Source organism: Vipera ursinii, assembly GCF_947247035.1.
Source record: "Vipera ursinii genome assembly, chromosome: 5".
Classification (NCBI taxonomy): Eukaryota; Metazoa; Chordata; class Lepidosauria; order Squamata; family Viperidae; genus Vipera; species Vipera ursinii.
The window spans coordinates 72,143,245-72,167,027 of NC_139518.1; the positions used below are offsets into that span (position 1 = coordinate 72,143,245).

Genomic DNA, 23,783 nt, shown 5'->3' on the forward strand with positions numbered 1-23,783 from the left:
GCAGTCACTGAAAAGAAGCTTCTTTCTTTCTTTCTCTTTCTTTCTTTCTTTCTTTCTTTCTTTCTTTCTTTCTTTCTTTCTTTCCTTCCTCTTTCTTGTCTCTCTCTCTCTCCCCCTCTCTCTCACACACACACATACACACACACGGGGGGGGGAGACACACACACACACACACACACACACACACACACACACAAATCGTTGAATAGCCTTTTAGTCATTTCCCTGAGAAAATATGTCTACATTTTCTTAATTACAATGATATTGATTAGGTCAGCAACATCCTAACCCAGAAGCGGTGAGAAGCAGCACTAATATACTGATTTTAGCAAAATCTTTGACAATCTGTTCAGAAATTAACCATTCTAACTAAAAAGAAAATTAATTTGCTAATTTTCACAATGAATGATTTCACGCCTACATGAACATTGCATTACTTCTAAGTTGTTTAGAGCTAAAATTTAAAGTAGTATAGATTATTACTAGCTAAGTGTATATCATAAGAAATGTTAAGTCGGCACCATGTAAGTTTAACTTGTAGAATAGTTTTTAAAAAAACTCTGATTTTTTTTTCATTCAGCCCTATTATCTTTTAAAGAAAGGGCTTCAATTTAAGACCGGGATTTGAGTGCTGCATAATCTCATCATGTATAAGGGAAGCACTGGGATACTCAAGTGTGACAGCTAATAATGCAATTATTCCTCAGGAAAATGGACACCATCATACACTCAAAAGGTTGAGCTATGTTGCAGAATATCACTTGAAACTATTATATGCTTCAAACATACCAGGAGTGATATTCAATTCATTTCCTACAGCAAGACTCCAAACCTTTCCACGAACACTTGGAGGTAATCCTTGCCACCATAGTTCTCGCACTCGTCTTGTAGAACGCCTATAAACACACAGAAATGAAAGGAGAGTAAATGTAATCGTTGGAGTACTGTTAGAAGTATCGTAGAAACAAATACAGCAGTAAACTTTAGCTTCACGTGAGAAGCCAGAGATCTTCTATTGGAATTTGCTAAGAGTGCTTCCTGCAAGCGTAGTAATTGCCTGATCCTTGTAAATCAGCATACACTGGTCTCTTAATATGTGGTCTCTGAATTAAAAAAAATAAAAAATAGCAGATACAAGATAAAGAAATTCTATGTTATGATGAATTAAAAGCACAGTTGAGAACAGAAAGGAAAGCATGCAGGAACACAAGGAAACCACTTGTATTACCAAGTATTCTACACTTACATGCTCTCCCAATTAGGCAGAATTTCATTGACCCAAATCACCATCGCACTAGCAATATTCTCCTCTTGTTTGAAGCGTTCTTTCATTATCTTCTTCCTTCGGTGAGCTTCTTTAATTTCTATTAAATTCAGAATTTTATTTGCAACGTGACATCAAAAAGCCATGTTTAAAACAAGTATTAGATAATTAAAGTATATGGGCCCCTTAAATACAAAGGCTTATAAAATATATATACCTGCTACGTAAAGGAACTCTCAGCAGAGATAATTCTAATTACAGGCATGAATGAATTTGTTACACTGTTGTAGCTCTTTTTTTTTCCAATTTCAGAAAAAGTGAACAAGTATGTGCAAATTGCTCCATCTCCAGAAAAGGAACATTCTGAGGAATTCTAAAATGTTACCGGGGGGGGGGGGGGGGGTTACTGAGCAGTTCCAAGAGTAGTATCCAGGTGTTTTCTAGAAGTAGATTTAGAACACCATAAATCATTTCCTTATTTTGGAAAATTTACTGGTGTGTGTGTGGGGGGGGGGGGGAGAATAGCCCTATAATAGCTGGAATGGTCAGGTGGCATGATCTGGAAGAAACTCGAGAACATTTCCAAGAATGTTACATTTCTAAGGATGAAGTGTTTCACCCACATCTTACAGTCAACATTTTGCAACTGTGAAAATCTACATAGTCGTAGTAGATTCCGAATGTCAATTTTTTTACGCATCAAGACACAAGAGTCTGGCAGATGTCAAGGAAAACTGCTATGGGTGCACTGGTGCCCCTGGGCAGCAATACTGTTTTCATTTAAAATACGTTTTCTTAGATTAGATTAGAATCCACTTCATATCATGAGGCACTGCCCTAACTAATAATTGTATGTAAGCACAGGGATGCAAAAGGAGAAAAAGCATGGAGGAAAAGATCTAATGATTTTTAAAGAATGGAACAACTGCCATAGGTTCCAGCAATGGTGGGGTCCCATCCCTCATCCGTAACTTAATTTACTATTTCACAATGAGTGAATCCGTATTATCTCTTAAAATCAGAAAAAAATAGTCTGTTAAAATATAATGGAAATAATTATCTCAATAGTTTCTTCTATATTCTTGTAGCCATGACTTCAATGAACAAAAAAAAAAAAGGAAAATCAAAATAAAATGTTGCCTCTGGGTCTCTCAGAATCTTAAAAAGGCCCTCAAAGCTACATTAAAAAAAATAATTTACAACTTCGTTTCCTGACACATCAGAATATTTATTACTATACTCTGAACCACAACTGTATAGCGATGAAATTGAATGATCATAATCTTGGAAGCTTCCACCTTACCCTGAAAATATGTGGCAATCTACATTAGTACGGTAGTTTTATATTCTGTTTTACAACTGCTGAAATACTTATGATATTAAAAATAAAAGAGTTCTCTGTATGATTAAATTACAGTATAATTTCCAACAGATCAATCCTATTGAAATAAGGAATGGCATGAATCTGGTTTAGTAGCATATTTGGGACTGAAATACTGGAAACACTAATTATAGGTGTTTAACATAATAGCATGTGCCAAATGTGCTATATTTTGTACAACAGTTTGTGCTTCTTTCAGACAGCAAACATCTTGTTGCTAGAAAAAAATTCATTCATTCATTCATTCACTCATTCATTCATTCATTCATTCAATATTATAGTCTTTCCATTTCAGCCAAATGAGTCTGAGTGGTTCTAGGAAGTATGCACAACAATCTCTTTCATGTATATAACTGTGTGTGTGTGTGTGTGTGTGTGTGTGTGTGTGTGTGTGTGTGTTAACTACCACCTCTGCTTTTGTTATCAAAGATGATCAGCTTGACACAGAGGGTCAAAGATCAAATCACGAAGTAATTTAATATTTACATTTGCAGTAGCATCAAACAACATAAAAATTTCAGGTTATACAAACGATGCTCACTGCAAAAGATATAAATATGGTTTACTCATGGAAGGAGATGGCTGCTTTTTGGCTTCAGAAAGGATCTACTGAATGATATTCTGAGAAAGATTACTGTGGACAGAAAAAAGTGGACTTCTTCAAGTCCATATTCATGTCCATATTCATACACTGCACATTTTATTTCTTCAATGTGTTGTTGTACATTTATAAAACCATCTAGAAAATGATGCTACAAAATCTCTCAGCATAGTCTGCAAACAGATACGATTTATCTCTTTAATTTGTGTGACCTTGGGCTAACAAGGTCACCATATAGAGTTGTTGTGGGGGAAATAGGAAGAAGGTGTACTGGATATGCTCACTGTCTTGAGTTATTTGTAAAAATAATAAAGGCAGGATACAAATAAAGAATGATATATTGTGTCCATGTGTGCATATATTAGAAAACACGTTTTTTAAAAAGCTTTACTTATATCTTAGTTTGAGTGTTCATTCTTACTAATGAGTAATTATAATTCAGGTTTTAGTTTTAAATATGAATCAATCAATCATGGAAACTAAATTTTCTTGTTTATAAATTCTCGTTTGTAGCATACATGTGGTCCTGAAGTACTAAAAATAATCCACAAGACGTGAAAGAATATTGTTTCAACTTTATCCAAAGAATATAAATAGGATAGTGCCTCTGTAACAAGCCAGTTTTTAAAGTTCGGTTAAATCTGATAAAGTACATAATGGATTAAATATTATTAGATCAGACATACCTCTCTTTTTTGCTTCTGCCACCATTTCATCATATTCTTGTCTGTGACGTAAAGCCTCCTCCGTAGATTTTGCGGGAAGGTTCCTGAAAAGAATTTTAAGTACTATATAGATTAATCAAATTAAAGTCTTGTTAAATGTTCCATACATTAAAAAAGGAATGCTAGAATGGTATTACAGATGCTTCATTTTACAGATTGTCACCAATAATTTACATAAGAACATACAACTAATGTTTTAGGAGCAAGTCTAATTACAAATAATGGAACAAATTATAGTTTGGACTAAATGGTCTTACGCTAAAAAAAGCTTAAGTTTCTAGATTCAATGCAAGGTGTACATCAAACCAATTTGTTCTCTGACAAATTTGGACCAAGGATATTTGAAGGATAATCTGAAATGATACAGGATTATAATTGCTCTATCTGAAAGAGACCTGAAATTACTGAATAAGAGTGCTGAAAATTGTTTAAAGTATAAAGATATATCATCGGTTCTGAGGGGACGTGGGAAAAACATATCAGTGCAGATACGTGCAGAAATAAGACCAAAAAGATAATGGTACCATGAAACTCAAAGGAATAGACCACTGAGATATAACTAGTCTCCAGTGTAACGATGCAACCTCACTGTTTTCATTATTCAGCTATACATCTATATTTGAGAACTGAGCCTATTCCAAAGCATTCAAAAAAATAGGACCATACCTTTTCCACACAAACTTTATATATCCATTCGCCATATCTTTTCCACACAAACTTTATATATCCATTCTGACATCCTTTCCTCCTTCCTTGTATGAAATAATTCACTACTCAAGCCCTGCAGCTCCAATAAGTTGCTTTTCATCTAACTCCTACTCCAATCACTCAAAATAATTTACTCCTTCCCTGAAGTCATAATATCCTCCCAACCCAAACTTAAAAGAAATATTCAAGGACTTTAGAAAGTGTTCTGCTTCTATTCTAATTAGCGACAGGAATGATTTGAGGGGGAAAAAAGCTGATTAGAGGATTAAAAAAAAGCTCTCCATAAGTAGAAGAGATGTGATAGCATTGCATAGGTGGACAAGGAGTAGTACTTGCCTCATGCAAACAGACAGCTGCAAACTTGCATGCTTTGGTCCCTAACAAAAATCTTTCCAAATATGTTACCAGCATTACTACTGAAAGAGCAAGGTATAAAGCACCTGAGTATCTACTTCTACTCTTACTAGCAGTTTCATGCTTCATTAAGTGTTATTTTATAAACCTCTGATTGTTTACTTCTTTATCCACTCAAGTAGTCTAACCTTCTCACTTGACATCAGCCAAAAGGAATCGTGATAGATACAAAATATCAAACACTCTGAATCCTTAACATATAGATCTTCGACATGTAAATGTTCTGAATAAATTAAAAATAAATGAGCAACAAGTTACTTCACCAAATCAATTTGAATTATCGACTCCATGCTGAGTAGACACTATTTATTTTAAGGTGATAAAAATGCAGGTTTTATTATTTAATCTTAGTTCTATATTTCAAAGCTTTGATTCAAAATCAGAGTTCCAAAGAAAGCATTACCAACCAGTTGCTTTAGAAACAGGATTATTTTCGGCAGCATGTCAATTATACAAAGTATAGTTCCTCAGATATATGCTAACATTAAAGCCTAATTCTTAGGTGGTAAAGTTGTACCCACTTAGATTTTTAAATATTTTAAACTTAAAAGTAAAGCAGTATTAGATTGTACTCAACTAGAACATGATGGTTAGCTAAAGAATGTTTTTTTTCAATTGATTCTTATTAAAGTTAAGATAATTTTTTGAAGTTCCTATTAAGATAAGTTTTAGTTTTCCTAATGTGAACAACTATGGAATGCCTTTGTTTTAAGTATATATGTATGTAGGTAAGCATATAATTATTCCCACTGCATATATTTTTGTATTATATTCACAAAAAATTAAGTTTTATTATTTTGGGAAAGGGGAGGCACTGTGTGCTACAATTCAAGCATAATTTACCTGAGTCTCTATCTTAGCTTACTTTTTGATCTGACACTAAAACACTTGTAAAAAGAATCCACAGGGACTTACGATGGTCGATCCTCCAGAATAAGAGCAGTGGTTGAAAGTGGCTCAAATTCAAAGTGTCTACGCCTTGTTGCTTGGGGTGCAGGTTTACACAATTTTCCTATCCGTGCTTCATATTCCTAAACAAAATTAAACAATATACTTTTACAGATTTGTAAATACAATAACCTGCACAGTTCAGATTCTACCACCTATCTATTGAGATCAAGTGATTTTAATCTATGTCAGGTATATTTTAGATAAATAGTGGTCGCCACGAAGCGGGGCTAATTTAAGATTAAATAAGAAACATTGCATCAGTGCCAGAGAGAAATGTAGTTCTGACACTTACAACCTACAACAATATTATGCAAGCTGAAACCTATAAGCAAAGAGAAGGAAAGACACCAGGGAAATAACACTTCCCTAGTTCAGATGAAATAAGAGTACAAGGACCTTGAATTCACACTTGCACCATTGTCCTCCTCCAGCTTCACTGAGGATGGAGTGAGAATATTTTCCTTCCATTTTAAAGTAATTGCACTGAAATATATGATTTTAAATTCTGATTTAAAAAGCTAACAATCAAGCTGCAATGCCAGAACAGCATTGTTAGAAAAATGCTACAGCCTAAACAGGCTATAGGTTATGTTAATAATAATAATAATAATAATAATAATAATAATAATAATAATAATAATAATAACAACAACAACAACAACAACAACAACAATAATTAAGAGCCTTGGTGGAGCAGTGGGCTAATGCCTCCTTAAGTAACACCAGCTGCCTGCAATTAGTGCAGGTTCGCATCCCACCAGGCTCAAGGTGGACTCAGCCTTCCATCCTTCCAAGGTAGGTAAAATGAGGACCCAGATTGTTGGGGGCAATTAAGCTGACTTTGTAATAATGCCGCTTGGGGGTATGTGTGAAAGCCCTAATAAGCAGGCATATACATAGAATGAAGGCTACTGCTAAGCTTGTAAGCCGCCCTGAGTCTTCGGAGAAGGGCGGGATATAAATGGAAATAAAAAAAAAAATTCATTGGGCTAATACGCTGTAATTCTTCAACTTCCTGCACAAATTTTATTTGATCATCCAGTTAAAATGTATTAATAAAGCTCAGAGTTGACATGAGGGGTCCTTGGTGCCCTCTGAGCTTGCTTGTTTTCTTGCAGTCATTTCACTACGCAAACTAGGTAACATCATCAGTGTTACCTAGTTTGGGTAATGAAACGTCTGCAAGAAAACAAGCAAGCTCAGAGGGCACCAAGGACCCCTCAAACTTAGCTATTAATCTAGGATACAGACAGAGAGTGAAATAATAAAGTAATTCACTTTGTAAGTCTGACTCTACTCTGCTACCATTCTTGTTTAACCAGGTGCTGTCTATTAATTCTTTTATACTAGCCTTCAAAATTTAAGAATTAGAAAACTGCTCTTTGACATAAAATAAAATATGGATGCCGAAATTACTAAGTTATTGAATTCTGTACCAATACAAATTCTATGGTGTACAGTGAAACCACTGATGATTTATATCTTTTAATAAATCAATATAGATGTTTACATAGATTTTAAAGAACAGTTAAGGAAAATAACATTTTTTTGATTAAAAGACTGAAACTCAATTAAAATGTAGTTTGGGCACTGTTTTCTGTGAGATCAAAGGAGGGGAAAAATTCTAAACCCTGAACTCCTTATGTAGACTTTAGTACATGTGCCAAAATGAAAAACAATCCAGCTATATGCTTTGTAATAAAGTAGTGCTATATATTGTAGATAAAATAATGCTTTAAGCTAATATTGTTATCTCATGACTATTTTAATTGTTAACACCTGCTAAAAACAGACCAAGTAATGTTCATGTTCAGCTATAATACACAACAACAGTCTCAAGGAATTGAAATATATGAACCAAGAGGAAAAATATACAATATATTAATATTCCCCCAGACTGTGACATATTGGTTTTCTTATTTGACATTTTGTTTTCAAGAAGAAAAATCAGCTACAAAGCAATGGTTGCATTCACACATTGTATAATCCAATTTTAAATGATAATGTTCTGGAAGAAGCTACAAAAACTAGGAATTATACAGATTATACTAAACTATACACCATAATTTTAAAAACCACAGTGGCTAAGGTTACATAACACATAAATCCAAACCAAGGAAACCAAAGGTAAATAAACTTGGTCCTTTATATAAATCAGATCTATGACTAATACAAGATGATACACATAGCAGAGCTGTTAAGAGCTCCTAATTTGAAGGGCAAAATATAAGGTGAAGCACTATAGGTACGTAACAGGCTTTGCTAGGAATACATTAAAGCAGCTGCAACTTTATCCGGGTTTGCACAAGCTCCCTCTTCAATTCACCTAGAATCCCCAGAAAAAAACACACATATGGTTTAAGAGATTTCTGAGAAATGTTATGGGTATACCCACCCATGCTCCAAATCATGTTTTGTGCTTTGAATTCAAATTGCTGCATGTCTGGCAAGCTGTCTTAAAACATTTCCAAGAAGTAGTAAGTCTAGATTAAAATAATAAATCTAATCACATTATATTCCTTAAGTCCTGTTGCATTATATCAGTCAGATCTTTGAAATATGGTTGATTCCTCAAATGTCCATGGAGATGCTGTAAGCAGGATGGGAAGCCATCCATTCCCTGAATGTACCTAGTCGGCAAGATACGCTGCAGAGAATCATGTTTGCACATCACAGCTGAACATTTGCCACCGCTTTTAATTTGTACACTGTAAGCATTTCAGTTCATGCGTTTCGTGTCTTCTGCATTGGGGGAAATGCCAAGGGTAACAGCTGCACAGCCTCAGCAAGCACCATTGCTACAGATATGTAGCAGAAAATAAAGTTCTCCTAATTCCACTGAGATTTACTTGGTTAGGAGTTTTTGCTCAAAGAAATTTGGCAATGTGTTTCCTCCCATTGCCTCCCATTCCTTGGGTGGAAATCTATACTATACCATAAGCATTCAGGCAGGAAATGTCTTCTTTTAAAAAAAATCTCTGTCTTTTACGCTCTTAGAATTCTTAATGCTGCTAGTCCTTAAACAGACATATTGGATTTCTTAGATTAAAAAAACCTTCCCTTTTTATGACCCTGTAATCCCTTAATCCCCTTCATGGATTACTGCCTTGTCGTGGCGAAGGGGCTTGCGTAATTCAATGAAGCTGTGAGCTATGCCGTGCAGGGCCACCCAAGACGGAAAGGTCATAGCAGAGAGTTCTGACAAAACGTGATCCACTGGAGAAGGAAATGGCAACCCACTCCAGTATCTTTGCCATGAAAACCCTATGGACAGTACCAAAAGGCAAAACGATATGACGCTGGAAGATGAGCCCCTCAGGTCGGAAGGCGTCCAATATGCTACTGGGGAAGAGCAGAGGGCTAGTACTAGTAGCGCCAGAAAGAATGAAGCAACTGGGCCAAAACCGAAAGGGCGCTCAGCTGTGGATGTATGTGGTGGTAAAAGGAAAGTCCGATGCTGTAAAGATTTTTTCTCCATAGGAACCTGGAATGTAAGATCCATGAATCAAGGCAAGCTGGACAAGGTCAAACAAGAGATGACAAGACTGAACATCGACATCTTAGGAATCAGCGAACTCAAATGAACAGGAATGGGTGAATTTAATTCAGATGACCATCAGGTATACTACTGCGGGCAAGAATCCCTCAGAAGAAATGGAGTAGCCTTCATAGTCAATAAAAGAGTAGGAAAAGCAATACTGGGATACAACCCTCAAAATGACAGAATGATCTCAGTGTCAAAACTCGTCCTGCAACGAACAGGGTAGATATCGAAAACAGGAACGAGAGACTCCTGCTGCAGTCTAGAAGCACTTTATTCCACAGAGCTTTAGCCGCAACGAGAAACAAAGCCAGCGTTGGCTGCTATCTGCATCCAACGCTGCTATATACACATCCAGAAACCCCACCCAAACTCCACCCAAACAAGCCACCGCCCTCCCAGTCCCTATAACTTCCCCACCCCTCCCTTACAAAGCCTTTCGCCCGACGCTCAGGCAGGTAAGGCTCCCCCAACGTGTCACCACCAACGCGCCCTTTCCCTTCACCCTCACCCACTCCCTGCTGCACCCACCCCCGAAGCCCCCTGTCACCCAGCCACCCGGACACCGCAGGGGGGAAGGACCCGTCCCCTGACAGCGTCGCCACACTGCGCCGCGGAGCCAGGAAGTCCCCCCAGGCCGCACAGTTAGGAAGTCGGCTCAGGCCTCCGCCAGGCTGGCTGCAGTCCGGGGCCCGTTGCTCCCGAGCCGGGGAACCGCGCGTCGTCGCGTCGGCGGGCGAGGCCTGCAGCTGCGGCGCGTCCAGAAGCGCCAGAAGAGACGGCCCGGGATTCGGAGCCTCCCACGCCGGGGAGCCCCTGGATGACGCGCCGCCGAGCGCAGGAAGCAGCCGCGGCGCGTCCGGAAGCGCCGAGACGAACGCCGCGGGCCGTTGGACTCCCCGGGCCGTGCTGCAGTTTGGCGGGGCCGAGAGGAGCCGCGGCGCGTCCGGGAGCGGCGAGGGGAGCGTCGCGGGCCTCCGAGCTCTCCGGGCCATGCCGTCTCCAGGTGGGTTCGGAGGGAGGATAGCCGGGTGTGCCGGGGGGGTGGAGGGGCCCCCCCTCGTGTGTCGGGCTGCCGAGGCCCGACATGCCGCCCCCTCTACCAGGGGCTCACCTGGAATGCAAGGAGAGAGAGGTGAGCGATCCGTAACGTGGTTAACTGTCCCCCCCGGGGTCTTCCCCGGCTTCCCCGGGTGTTTCCGGTGGAAGGCACGGAGAAGGCGTGGTGCACACACATCCTCATCCCGTACCCAGGTGGCCTCCTCCATGGGGTACCCCTTCCAGAGCACCAAGTATTGCACCCGCCCTCTTCGTTTCCGGGAGTCCAGGATCTCCTGTACCTCGTAGTGACTGCCCTGTACTGGTCCCGGGCCACCCTCCCCTGCCGCTGCAGAGGCGGTCGTAGCGGGCTTCAGCAGGCTGCTGTGGAAAACGGGGTGTATCTTCCCCAGTAGAGGAGGTAGCCGGAGTCTGACGGTGACGGGGTTGACTACCTGTATAACTCGGAAGGGTCCGAGGTACTTGGGTCCTAGCTTTCTACATGGCACCTGCAGCCGCAGGTATTTTGTAGAGAGGTAGACGAGATCACCCACTTTGGGGGGTGCAAACGACCGTCTTTTCCTGTCCGCCTGCTCTTTGTATGACTCTGCTGCTTGTTCTAACGCCTTCTTAGCCACCCCCCACACCTCCTCCAATCGGTGCATCCACGCCCCAGGTGTGCAGGATGCCGGGGCCCCCTGATCGCACCCCGCGATAGGAACGAACTCGTAACCGGATACCACTTTAAAGGGGGAGAACCCAGTGCTGCTATGCACTGCATTGTTATAGGCAACTTCCGCGAAGGATATCAAGTCCACCCATTCGGACTGTTGGTACGACACATAACAGCGCAGGTATCGCTCCACCGCCGCGTTCGCGCGTTCTGCGGCTCCGTTCGTGCTTGGGTGGTACGCCGAGCTCAGACCTTGTGTCGCTCCAATATAACGCACGAACTCCCTCCAGAACCGGGCCGTAAACTGTACCCCACGGTCGGAGATGATACGTCGTGGCACCCCGTGGAGACGATAGATATGTTGAACAAACAGCCAGGCTAGTCGACGGGCCGAGGGCAATCCCTTACAGGGGATGAAGTGGGCCTGTTTTGAGAACAGGTCTATAACTGTCCACAATGCGTTATATCCCCTGCTTTCCGGTAGCTCAACCACAAAGTCCATCGCGATGTCCTGCCAAGGTCGTACGGGGTCGGCCACCTGTTGCAGGAGGCCTGCCGGTTTCTTGGTGGAGGGCTTAGTGGTTGCGCAGATGCGGCACCTTTGCACGTAGCTTTCAATGTCCCGTCTCATGGTTGGCCACCAGAACTGGCGGCGGGCCAGATGCAGGGTTTTCACGAACCCGTAATGACCTGCCTGCCTAGCGTCATGGCATTGGTAAAGTGCCTGATCTCGTGCCGCTGCAGGCACATACAACCTGGCCCCGTGCCAAGCTAAACCATCCCGCAACGTGAGGGTGTCGGGGTGCGCCCGCATCCAGTCGTCAGTCGCCAACGCTCCCCTACAGGCCCGCAGGAAATCGTCTGTCACGGTGTTGGCCCTGTGCTCCGTCTCCTCCACCGGGCGGGGCGGCGGTACCAGTGCCTGCACTACCTCCTCCTTCCGGCAATCGTACTGCGGTAGCCGAGACAAGGCATCCGCCAGGAAATTCTTACCCCCAGGCACATACTTGAGGCGAAACCGGAAGCGTTGGAAGTATTGGGCCCACCGTACGTGTTTCGGGGACAGTCGGCGGGGTGTTTGCAGGGCTTCCAGGTTTTTATGGTCCGTCCAAACCTCGAACTCCTGGCTAGCCCCCTCCAGAAGGTGTCTCCAAGTCCCCAGGGCCCAGCGGACCGCAAAGGCCTCCTTCTCCCAGATGGCCCAAGCCCTCTCCGCGGTCGTTAACTTCTTGGAGGCGTACGCGCAGGGCCGCAAACTTCCCTTTGCATGCCGTTGCAGAAGAACAGCTCCAACAGCCACGTCGCTTGCATCAGCCTGAACCACGTAGGGCAGGCCAGGGTTCGGGTGTTGCAGAACGGGCTCCCTGGCAAACTGCGCCTTGAGCGCCTCAAAAGCCCGCTGGCATGTAGTGGTCCACACAAGCTTCTGCCCTGGCCGCGGCAACGTTGCCATTTGTTTAGTCCGCAGTAGGTCCGTGAGCGGCAAGGCGATGGAAGCGAAATGTGGGATGAATTGCCGATAAAAGTTGGCGAAGCCAAGGAAACTCTGCAACTGTTTCCGGGTCCGTGGGGCTTGCCACTGTTGGATAGCCTCCACTTTCCCCGGGTCCATCTCCACCCCGTTGGAGGACACACGATATCCCAAGTAGTCCAGCCGGGGCTTGTGAAACTCGCATTTCGACAGCTTCACATATAGCCGAGCGTCCCTCAACTTGGTCAGCACACTCCGCACTAAGGCAACATGCTCCTCTAGCGTAGATGTATATATAAGGATGTCATCAAGATAGACAAGGACCCCCCGGTACAGATGGTCGTGCAGGACGTGGTTAATCAACTGCATAAATACCGCGGGGGCTCCTTGCAGGCCAAACGGCATTACCCTAAACTGGAAGCTCCCCAACGGGCAGTTGAAAGCCGTCTTCCATTCATCACCGGCTTTTATCCGGACACGGTAATACGCCTCCCTTAAGTCCAACTTGGTGAACACCCGGCCCGTAGCCAAATGAGCTAAAAGGTCCTTCACCAAAGGGAGGGGGTACAAGTGCTCCACACACACCGCGTTGACCCCCCGATAATCAACGCACAGTCTCAGGGTCCCGTCTTTCTTCTCTCTGAACAGGACAGGAGCCGCCATCCTGGACCGAGCAGGCTGAATGAACCCCCTCCGCAAGTTCTTGTCTATATATTGACGGAGCTCCTGCATCTCCCGGGGTGCCATTGCGTACATGCGGGGTTTCGGCAATTTTGCTCCTGGCTCCAGTTCAATAGCGCAGTCCGTGGGGCGGTGGGGTGGCAAGGCGTCACACTCCTTCTCATCAAAGACATCTGCGAGATCGCTATACTCCCGTGGTACCTGTGTCTCGAGCCCGGTGCCCACCCCTGCGGCCCCCTCAGGCCCATTAACCCCCTCCGGACCCAGGAAGGAATGCTTTTCAGGAGGCTGGGGCCCTGTCCCGAGGCGGAGGTGTCGGCATCCCCCCTCCCACCAGACTGTGGGGCCCCACTTGTCCAACCACGTAAGCCCCAGGATGACTGCCTCCGTCATAGACGGCTCCACAACAAACCGGAGAGTCTCCCAGTGTGTACCCAACTCCATCCTCACCGGTGCCGTTACATGTGTAATAGGTGCTCCACCCAAAAGGGACCCGTCTACCTGCTGAAACCGGATAGGTTTGGGGAGCCGCTGAAGAGGAATACCGGCCTCCCTTGCCATCACCAAGCTAATAAGGCAGCGTGTGCTGCCTGTATCAATCAGGGCCTTACACTCCCTCCTCTCACCCGTCCGTGGGCTGATCAACACTACAGGCAGCACAAAAGGACACACCGGAGCGCTTACCATCGGGTCCTCCTCGTACTCGTGATCCTCGGAGCCATCGGACGTGTCCGTTCGTCCATCCGCCGGGCCTGCTGGGCGTTTCGGTGTCGATGTCCGAGGTGTCTTGTCGGCCACCTGGTATGCTGTTCTGGAGCGGTCTGCAGCTCTTCTGGGGGTCGAGCCCCGCGCCTCCGGAGGATTGGGCCCTGGTCGCGGCGGAGGTAACGGACAGTCCACCGCCCGATGCCCCGGTTGGTCGCAGCGGAAACAGCGGATTGTTGGACGGGGCGCCGGTGGGGCCCCGGGTTGTGTCGCCACCACCACGGGCTTCCGATTCTCTGCCTTCGGCCCCTCCGGGGTCCTCCAGGCTCCAGGGGCCACTGCTGGTCTGCCCCGGGTATCCTGCAACCCAATGTCCAGCTCCACCGCCACCCGGAACCAGTCCTGAAGCCGTGCTGGAACCCCCCGCACCACACACGCCCGCCGGAGAGCTCCATCAAGACCGGCCCGGAAGTGGTGCACCAGCAGGCGCTCAGGCCACGAACGTAGCCTGCCCGCAACCCTGCGGAACTCAAGCACGTACTGCTCTGCCGGTCGTCCTCGCTGCCTGATGGCTAACACTTCGGCCTCCGCGCGATGTAAGCGGGATACGTCTTCAAAGCGGACGCGGAGGGCTTCCAAGAACAGCCCCACGTCCCCGAGCTCACGGGCGTGGTCACTGTAGAGGTCCGCTGCCCAGGTTGCAGCCTCGCCCTGAAGGCACGCGGTGACCGCCACCACCATCGCCCACTGTGATGGATAGGTATGGGCGTACCCGTCCAGATGGTTAATCACCTGCCCCAGGAACATGGCCAGGCGGTCGGGATGCCCATCATAGGTTGTAGTGAGCGGTGGGGGTCCCCACACCACGCCCGGTCCCCAATGCCCAACAGGTGGACGGGTCTGAGCCTGGGACACCCCCACCGACCTGGGTGCGGGACGTCCAGGACCCCGGTCAGGCGTCGGCCAAGCCTCACGCCCCCCTTGTGCTCGTGTGGTTGGGGCCCGAACGCCCCCCTCCCCAGGCACCTTGAACTTTGGGCTAGCTAGTCGGAATCGGGATGTTGCTGACTGACTGGGTGCCCCCCCGAGGGACCACTGTCCCGTGTCTTCGTCAGGGGCCATGGCTCCCCAGGAACCGCTGTCACGTGCCCCGACCTCTCCGAACCTTTCGCGCAGCACATCCATAGTTTGGCTCCCGGGAGCAGTTGAATAGCTGTATTCCTCGCCATCATCATCGGTAAGCCGACGCTCCCTCCAGCCCAGTGGAGCCCCACCGGGTCGGGCCGTTCGCCCTTGCTCGAGCCCCGTGCGCCCCAGGATGGAGCTCAGCCACCACTCTCCCCCCTGGGTTTGGCTACTAACGCCCTGAGACTCCACCGCAGGGTCTGTTGGTTGCACGTCCCGCACTTTGGGCCTCACAACAGGTTGGACGTCCTCCACGTCCCTCTCCACAGGGGTTGTCACCTCCGGCCCGGGTGCCTCCTCCGAAGCGGTCTCCAACGCGGCCCCTTGCACACCCTCCGCCATGGCACACAAAGGGAACACAGCTGAAAGGCAGTAGGGCCGCAACGCTAGGGCAACGCTGGCTTTCTGTCAAAACTCGTCCTGCAACGAACAGGGTAGATATCGAAAACAGGAACGAGAGACTCCTGCTGCAGTCTAGAAGCACTTTATTCCACAGAGCTTTAGCCGCAACGAGAAACAAAGCCAGCGTTGGCTGCTATCTGCATCCAACGCTGCTATATACACATCCAGAAACCCCACCCAAACTCCACCCAAACAAGCCACCGCCCTCCCAGTCCCTATAACTTCCCCACCCCTCCCTTACAAAGCCTTTCGCCCGACGCTCAGGCAGGTAAGGCTCCCCCAACGTGTCACCACCAACGCGCCCTTTCCCTTCACCCTCACCCACTCCCTGCTGCACCCACCCCCGAAGCCCCCTGTCACCCAGCCACCCGGACACCGCAGGGGGGAAGGACCCGTCCCCTGACAGCGTCGCCACACTGCGCCGCGGAGCCAGGAAGTCCCCCCAGGCCGCACAGTTAGGAAGTCGGCTCAGGCCTCCGCCAGGCTGGCTGCAGTCCGGGGCCCGTTGCTCCCGAGCCGGGGAACCGCGCGTCGTCGCGTCGGCGGGCGAGGCCTGCAGCTGCGGCGCGTCCAGAAGCGCCAGAAGAGACGGCCCGGGATTCGGAGCCTCCCACGCCGGGGAGCCCCTGGATGACGCGCCGCCGAGCGCAGGAAGCAGCCGCGGCGCGTCCGGAAGCGCCGAGACGAACGCCGCGGGCCGTTGGACTCCCCGGGCCGTGCTGCAGTTTGGCGGGGCCGAGAGGAGCCGCGGCGCGTCCGGGAGCGGCGAGGGGAGCGTCGCGGGCCTCCGAGCTCTCCGGGCCATGCCGTCTCCAGGTGGGTTCGGAGGGAGGATAGCCGGGTGTGCCGGGGGGGTGGAGGGGCCCCCCCTCGTGTGTCGGGCTGCCGAGGCCCGACACTCAGTTCGAATCCAAGGCAAACCATTCAATATCACAGTAGTCCAAGTCTATGCCCCAACCACCAGTGCTGAAGAGGATGAAATTGACTAGTTCTATGAAACCCTACAGCACCTTATAGAACTAACACCAAAAAATGATGTCCTTATCATCATGGGGGATTGGAATGCTAAAGTAGGAAGCCAAAAGATAACCGGAATAACAGGCACGTTTGGCCTTGGAGTACAAAATGAAGCAGGGCACAGGCTGATAGAATTTTGTCAAGAGAATACGATGGTCATAGCAAACACTCTTTTCCAACAACCCAAGAGACGGCTCTACACATGGACATCACTAGACGGACAACACAGAAATCAGATTGACTATATGCTCTGCAGCCAAAGATGGAGAAGCTCTATACAGTCAGTAAAAACAAGACCAGGAGCTGACTGTGGGTCAGACCATGAGCTTCTCCTTGCAAAGTTTAGGCTTAAACCGAAGAAAGTAGGGAAAAGCACTAGGCCACTCAGGTATGAATTAAATCATATCCCTGTTCAATATACAGTAGAGGTGACAAATAGATTTAAGGAATTAGATCTGATAGACAGAGTGCCTGAAGAACTATGGACAGAGGTACGTGACATTGTACAACAGGTAGCAACCAAAACCATCCCAAAGAAAAAGAAATGCAAGAAAGCAAAATGGCTGTCTGAGGAAGCTTTGCATATAGCTGAGGAAAGGAAGGAAGCGAAAGGCAAAGGAGAAAAAGAAAGATACACCCAATTGAATGCAGAATTCCAGAGAATAGCTAGAAGAGATAAGAATGCCTTCTTAAATGAACAATGCAAAGAAATAGAAGAAAACAATAGAATAGGGAGGACCAGAGATCTCTTCAAGAAAATTGGAGAGATGAAGGGAACGTTTCATGCAAAAATGGGCATGATAAAGGACCAAAATGGCAGGAACCTAACAGAGGCAGAAGAGATTAAGAAGAGGTGGCAAAATTACACAGAAGAACTATACAAGCTTAATGTCCCTGATAATCACAATGAGGTGGTCACTGACCTCGAGCCAGACATCCTAGAATGTGAAGTGAAGTGGGCCTTAGAAAAGCTGAGCAACAACAAAGCTAGTGGAGGTGACAGTATTCCAGCTGAGCTATTCAAAATCTTAAAAGACGATGCAGTAAAAGTGCTACACTCAATTTGCCAGCAAATTTGGAAAACTCAACAGTGGCCACAGGATTGGAAAAGATCAGTTTACATTCCAATTCCAAAGAAAGGCAGTGCCAAAGAATGTTCAAACTATCGCACCATTGCACTCATTTCTCATGCTAGTAAAGTTATGCTTAAAATCCTACAAGCTAGACTCCAGCAGTATGTGGATCGAGAACTACCAGAAGTACAGGCAGGATTTCAAAGAGGCAGAGGAACTAGAGATCAAATTGCCAACATACGCTGGATCATGGAGAAAGCTAGAGTTCCAGAAAAACATCTACTTCTGCTTCATTGACTATGCTAAAGCCTTTGATTGTGTGGATCATAACAAACTGTGGCAAGTTCTTAAAGAGATGGACGTACCAGACCATCTTATTTGTCTCTTGAGAAACCTATATGTGGGCCAAGAAGCAACAGTGAGAACTGGACACGGAACCACTGATTGGTTCAAAATTGGGAAAGGAGTCCGGCAAGGCTGTATACTGTCGCCATGCCTATTTAACTTATATGCAGAGCACATCATGAGAGCACATCATGAGAAAGGCAGGGCTTGATGAATTAAGATTTCCAGAAGAAATATCAACAACCTAAGATATGCAGATGATACCACTCTAATGGCAGAAAGTGAAGAAGAACTAAAGAGCCTCTTGTTGCGGGTGAAGAAGGAGAGTGCAAAACTTGGGTTGAAACTGAACATTAAGAAAACCAAGATCATGGCATCCGGCCCTCTCAATTCCTGGCAAATAGATGGGGAAGAAATGGAGGTAGTGACAGATTTTATTTTCCTGGGCTCCAAGATCACCGCAGATGGGGACTGTAGCCAAGAAATTAAAAGACGCTTGCTCCTTGGGAGGAAAGCCATGGCAAATCTAGACAGCACACTAAAAAGCAGAGATATCACCCTGTCAACAAAAGTGTATCTAGTCAAGGCTATGGTCTTCCCAGTTGCAATGTATGGCAGTGAAAGTTGGACCATAAAAAAGGCTGAGCGCCAAAGAATTTAGGCCTTTGAACTCTGGTGCTGGAGAAGACTCCTGTGAGTCCCTTGGACTGCAAGGCAATCAAACCGGTCTGTCCTAGAGGAGATCAACCCTGACTGCTCTTTAGAAGGCCAGATCCTGAAGCTAACACTCAAATACTTTGGCCACCTAATGAGAAGGAAGAAATCACTGGAGAAGAGCCTAATGCTGGGAAAGATTGAGGGCAATAGAAGAAGGGGACGACAGAGAATGAGGTGGCTGGATGGAGTCACTGAAGCAGTAGGCGTGAGCTGAAATGGACTCCAGAAGATGGTAGAGGACAGGAAGGCCTGGAGGAACGTTGTCCATGGGGTTGCGATGGGTCAGACACGACTTTGCAGCTAACAACAACAAATCCCTTAATTCTGAGTAGCGTCAGGGTGACTGGATGGATCTGAGCATTTTTTTAAAAAATTCCATTTATATCCCGCCCTTCTCCGAAGACTCAGGGCGGCTTACAAGCTTAGCCGGATGCCCTTCCTGATACCACATGGAGTTTGCAGCAGATATATTTTCTTTGTGCCTTAGGAGAGAATTATCTGCCGTTACCTAGGATTGAACTCTCAACCTTCCGAGTGGGGAGGGCCACTGTCTTCACCACTATGCCATCAAAATGCTCCATTGGATTCCTTAGATTAATACGCAGGAAATAGACAGTTTGCTCGTACTGTCTTGTTTCATCAAAAGCTTCCCTTTTATCCATAACCTGCTGGAAGCAGGCATGTCAGGAAAACTGATGGAAGTCCCAAAGCTTTTTTGATGTAAACCATAAAAAATACAGTTCAGAGGAATTCTGAGTCAGATACTAATCCAATTTCTTGCCCCTTTATGTATGATCCTTTCTTGAAAAATAGAAACTTGAGTTTGAGTTCAAATGAGGAATTCTAAATTTATTAATTATTCTATTTAATAAACCGAATCAGGATACGGCATTCTTCCCAGAGTAGAATGCAAGGAAATTTCTGTCTAGACTAAAATGAATATTCAAAACCAAAATCAGGTCTTCCTAAAAAAGAGACACTTAATTTCAAAATTTGCGCTTCGGAGAGAAAATGCTGGCATTTAGCAATGGGACTTTGGTGGATAACAAATAGGAAGACTCATTAAAAAAATAGTAAGAATAAAAGCAGTCTGCACTGCCATGGATATGGCAACATACTTCCAAAAAGAGGAAACGAAGATAACTAAATGAAGGAACAGAAATCAATCAACAAGTCTCTTTTTTTGTAAACAATAGAGCTGCACAATGTTTCTTTCAGATACGCTGAGGTCTTCAAATAGTGCGGGGACATCTCTCTTTGCAATGTGCATGCAAAATATTTTTTTCCTTTGAATCCAAAGTACTAAACAGTCCTAATAAGAAGCATCATTTTAAAACTTCTGATAAAAGAGAGATGCCCTCAAGTCAATTTCAATTCTTGGCAGCTACGCAGCATATGTACATAAAAGGTTTGTCACTTTGTGGGTTTTTTTTAAAAAAAAACTTTCCAATCTAATCTACAGCTCTATGACTTCTCCATAGTCTTCAATTCACGTCAGGCCTCTTGTAAAGATATTCACAAAAAGATCCAAGTATTAGAAACCCCAATACTCGCCATCATCACCCCACAAATTCTCCATTTCTTTCATCTTGTTATCAAGATTATTATTATGGCTTCATTGAGAGTCACAAAATAAGAAAAGCCACCCAAATATATACAGAATTGAAAAACCAGCTCAACAAAGGCAAAGCGCAGGGTGAGGAAAGGAAAATATCGTGGCAAACCCGAGCTCTTTTGCATTTGTAAACATACGTTGTAATTAACCCAATTTATTTCTAATTCTGATCTATCTTAAATGGAATATCTAATATTTTTGTCAAATACGAGATACCAGTAACTCTTACACTATGTGACTTTCTAAAGCCACTGACAACCATTAAACAGAAAAGGGCAAAAGATATTAAATAGCAGTTGAGAAGGTCTAAATATTGAATTCACTGAGAATTCAAATCAAATTTCTCAAAAGGCTAGATTGATGTGTGGTTTAAGATATTAATAAAAATTTAAGACACGGGTACATTAGGAAAATTTTGCTTAATTTGCTGCCTAATAAAATAGTCAAAATAGTGAAAGCTGTAACTGCCTCTGAAGAGGGCAGGATCAGGTTTTTAAATAAAAAGCTAAGTCTAGTTATTCGCAATCCCATTTGTCATCACATCCCCAACTGCAATGTGTGCATTACATTATTAGTTGCCACTCATTCTTTGCAATTAAAAGATTTATTTTGTAATTTGTTACTGTATGATTTTTTTTAATAAATAGAATGCTTTCTTCTGAACCTCTGAACCTTAAGCAGAGAACAATTATACAATTGACCTAGAAGGACTAAACAGTTTATGTAGGAGGACTGTTTTGCTTGAGCCTAGATGATCAGAGAAACAACTATTCTTTTAGCACTTTCCTTCCAATTATAAGAATATAATTGAAGCCTTTAACATGTTCAAGTCTAACATTCTTTTTCTTTCACCAACTCATTTAAATTTGTTTTTGGAAGATTTCAACACTCCATTGTATTAAAAGTAACAACTTTCATAAAGCAATGAGATATTAATACTACTGAAAATACCTACACATTTACACCAACAAAATAAGTTGGCCAAATGCATTATGCAGCGGAATCAACTAAATATAAATGAAATTTATATAGTAAAGCATATTTCAAGCAAACAGTAAAATTATGTAAACTTAAGAGAAACAAAACAGTTTATATCAATATTTATTATTAAACAGAGGCAATTAATATAATCCCCTTTTTGTTAATGGTACTTAATGACTTGATGTGTTAGTACTGTTCACTCATATTACAATTATGTAAGGTACCTTGTATTTGAATGAATGCTACGAAGATCCTAAATGGCATAGAATGTGAAAGAAAAATATTAAATTTCATACCCCAGTGTTTAATAGACTGAGTGTAGATACTGATGCAACAGTGCCAGAACTTTCTTCCTAATGAGAAAAACAGAAGTAGATCCTTAGAGAGACATTTGACAATCATTAACATACAGCATTACGCATGCAAATTTTAGCTTTTCCTTCATAACCTATTAATGGCTCAAATTTAGCTAGCTCAAGTTACCTGCGTATGTATCTCCCCAAAGGTATGCCAGACACCCATCTAAATTCTGAAATCAAAAAAGCAATTAAACTCTTAACAGTGACAGTGACACTGTAAAAAGGACTAACTGTTTCAAGAGTTTGTGCACAGAAATGTGCCTGCCTAAGGAAGAGCCAGACTGTACTAGGAGTCTAAGTTCTACCTAGATAAAGAGGTAGGTGCACGGATTTAAATACAAGTTTTATCTTCGAATCCTGAAGATTTCCCAAACCCAACTAGCATCTTTAATTCTTTCAGCGATTTGGCTTTTGCTATTGCATAGCTAAACTTTTCTTGTTTAATTATACCATTCATTTAGGAGTCAGTAGAATTTATGATATTTTTTTAAAAGTAAATTTGACAGGTTTAAAAGGGTCCTACAATTTTCAAGATTTCAACTACTTAAAAATATAGGAAAACATTCAGAGGCACTTAGTGGAATCTCAAAGATCTATTTGGTCATGTAGCTATCCCCATTTTCATTCTCTGAAAGTAAAACCCATTCTAGTCTAAAATAACAGCCAATTACCATTGTTTAAAAGCCTGTTATCAATACTCACTTAACTACCTGCATTTCCCATATCAGAGTTTCTACTAAGTATTTAATCTACATAGAGAGGTTAACAGGGATACATTATTATGGAATATCAACACTTGTGATTCAGGCCTTCACAAGATTAGCTATTTCATGGCCTTTTTTAAAACTCTTATTGAATTTAGAAGTTTACTCTAAAATATTTACGTTTGTTACATATATTTTAGGTTTTCTCTAAGATTTATAACTGAAATTTGGTTCTACATGAAATTAGAAGAGTTGGGAAGACAGAGGTCTTCTCAGCTAGTCTACCCTCATTTACAATATATCTCCTCAAAGAGTGTGCCTGGTACCATCTGTTATCTATCTGTGCCATCTTCCTTCTCCCAGGCATTTTATGCATGCACACTTAAATTTTATGGAGAATTTCAAATACCAAGCATTACAATGAGAATTTATAGATATATATCTCAAACTGCTTTCCTATTTCCTGTGTTACAGGTTGGTTTTTATTTTGTATTGTTGTGACATTTTTTTTGTTAATGAGTAGATAAAATGTACACTAAATATAAAATAATTACTAAATTGCTTTAGTGGTATGATTAATTTATGCAGAGTTATCATGGAAAAGGCGTAACCAACTGTTCAAACTGATGAACCTGTATATGATGCGGCGGACAGATATATTGATATGCTGATAATGGATTGATATACTGTAAAGTTTGCCACTCTGGTACAAGGAGGTATGAGCTACACTTTTTATTTATTTAAAACATTTTTTTATAGCTCCCCATCTCCTAACCATCTCTAGTTAATGACTTTCCCTCTCCTGGACAGCCCTTCCAATCAGAATGCTGACGTATTTCCAGACCTCACAAGGCATGCAGAACCCACTTCTACAGGTTATTTTCCCATAGCTTTGAAAGCTCATTATGTGGCATTAAGCATTTCTTCTGTATTTCATCAATATACTTGCAAATTAGAAAAAAAACACAACTTCACTTATTTGTAAGTAACATCACTACACAGAATCACTTTTGGTATTAAAAATAACGTGACCAAAATATACTCATTAACTCCAATTTAACTGAGGTATTTTAAAATCCAGACCTTGGGTATAAAAAAGACAGATTTTTTTTTTCATTTTTTCCCACGGACAGCCACAGTGAGCTCAACGTAGTTAGTGTTTCTGAAAATGTCTTGGTTTCAGAAATGATTTGCCATAGAGGCCACAGGGGTCTTCAAACTCGGCCCTTTTA

General features: G+C 43.8%; 1 protein-coding gene across 1 annotated transcript in view; it reads right to left on the reverse strand.

Annotated features, from left to right (window-relative positions):
* TBC1D12 (TBC1 domain family member 12) overlaps positions 1-23,783 on the reverse strand; it is a 63,942-nt gene that overhangs the window by 16,085 nt on the left and 24,074 nt on the right. Inside the window, exons 3-7 of the mRNA XM_083364132.1 lie at positions 21,785-21,841; positions 6,009-6,124; positions 3,933-4,015; positions 1,247-1,364; positions 790-896 (exon numbers count right to left, since the gene is read on the reverse strand). Coding sequence (XP_083220258.1) covers positions 790-896; positions 1,247-1,364; positions 3,933-4,015; positions 6,009-6,124; positions 21,785-21,841 — 481 coding nt within the window. The remainder of the gene's footprint in view (positions 1-789; positions 897-1,246; positions 1,365-3,932; positions 4,016-6,008; positions 6,125-21,784; positions 21,842-23,783) is intronic.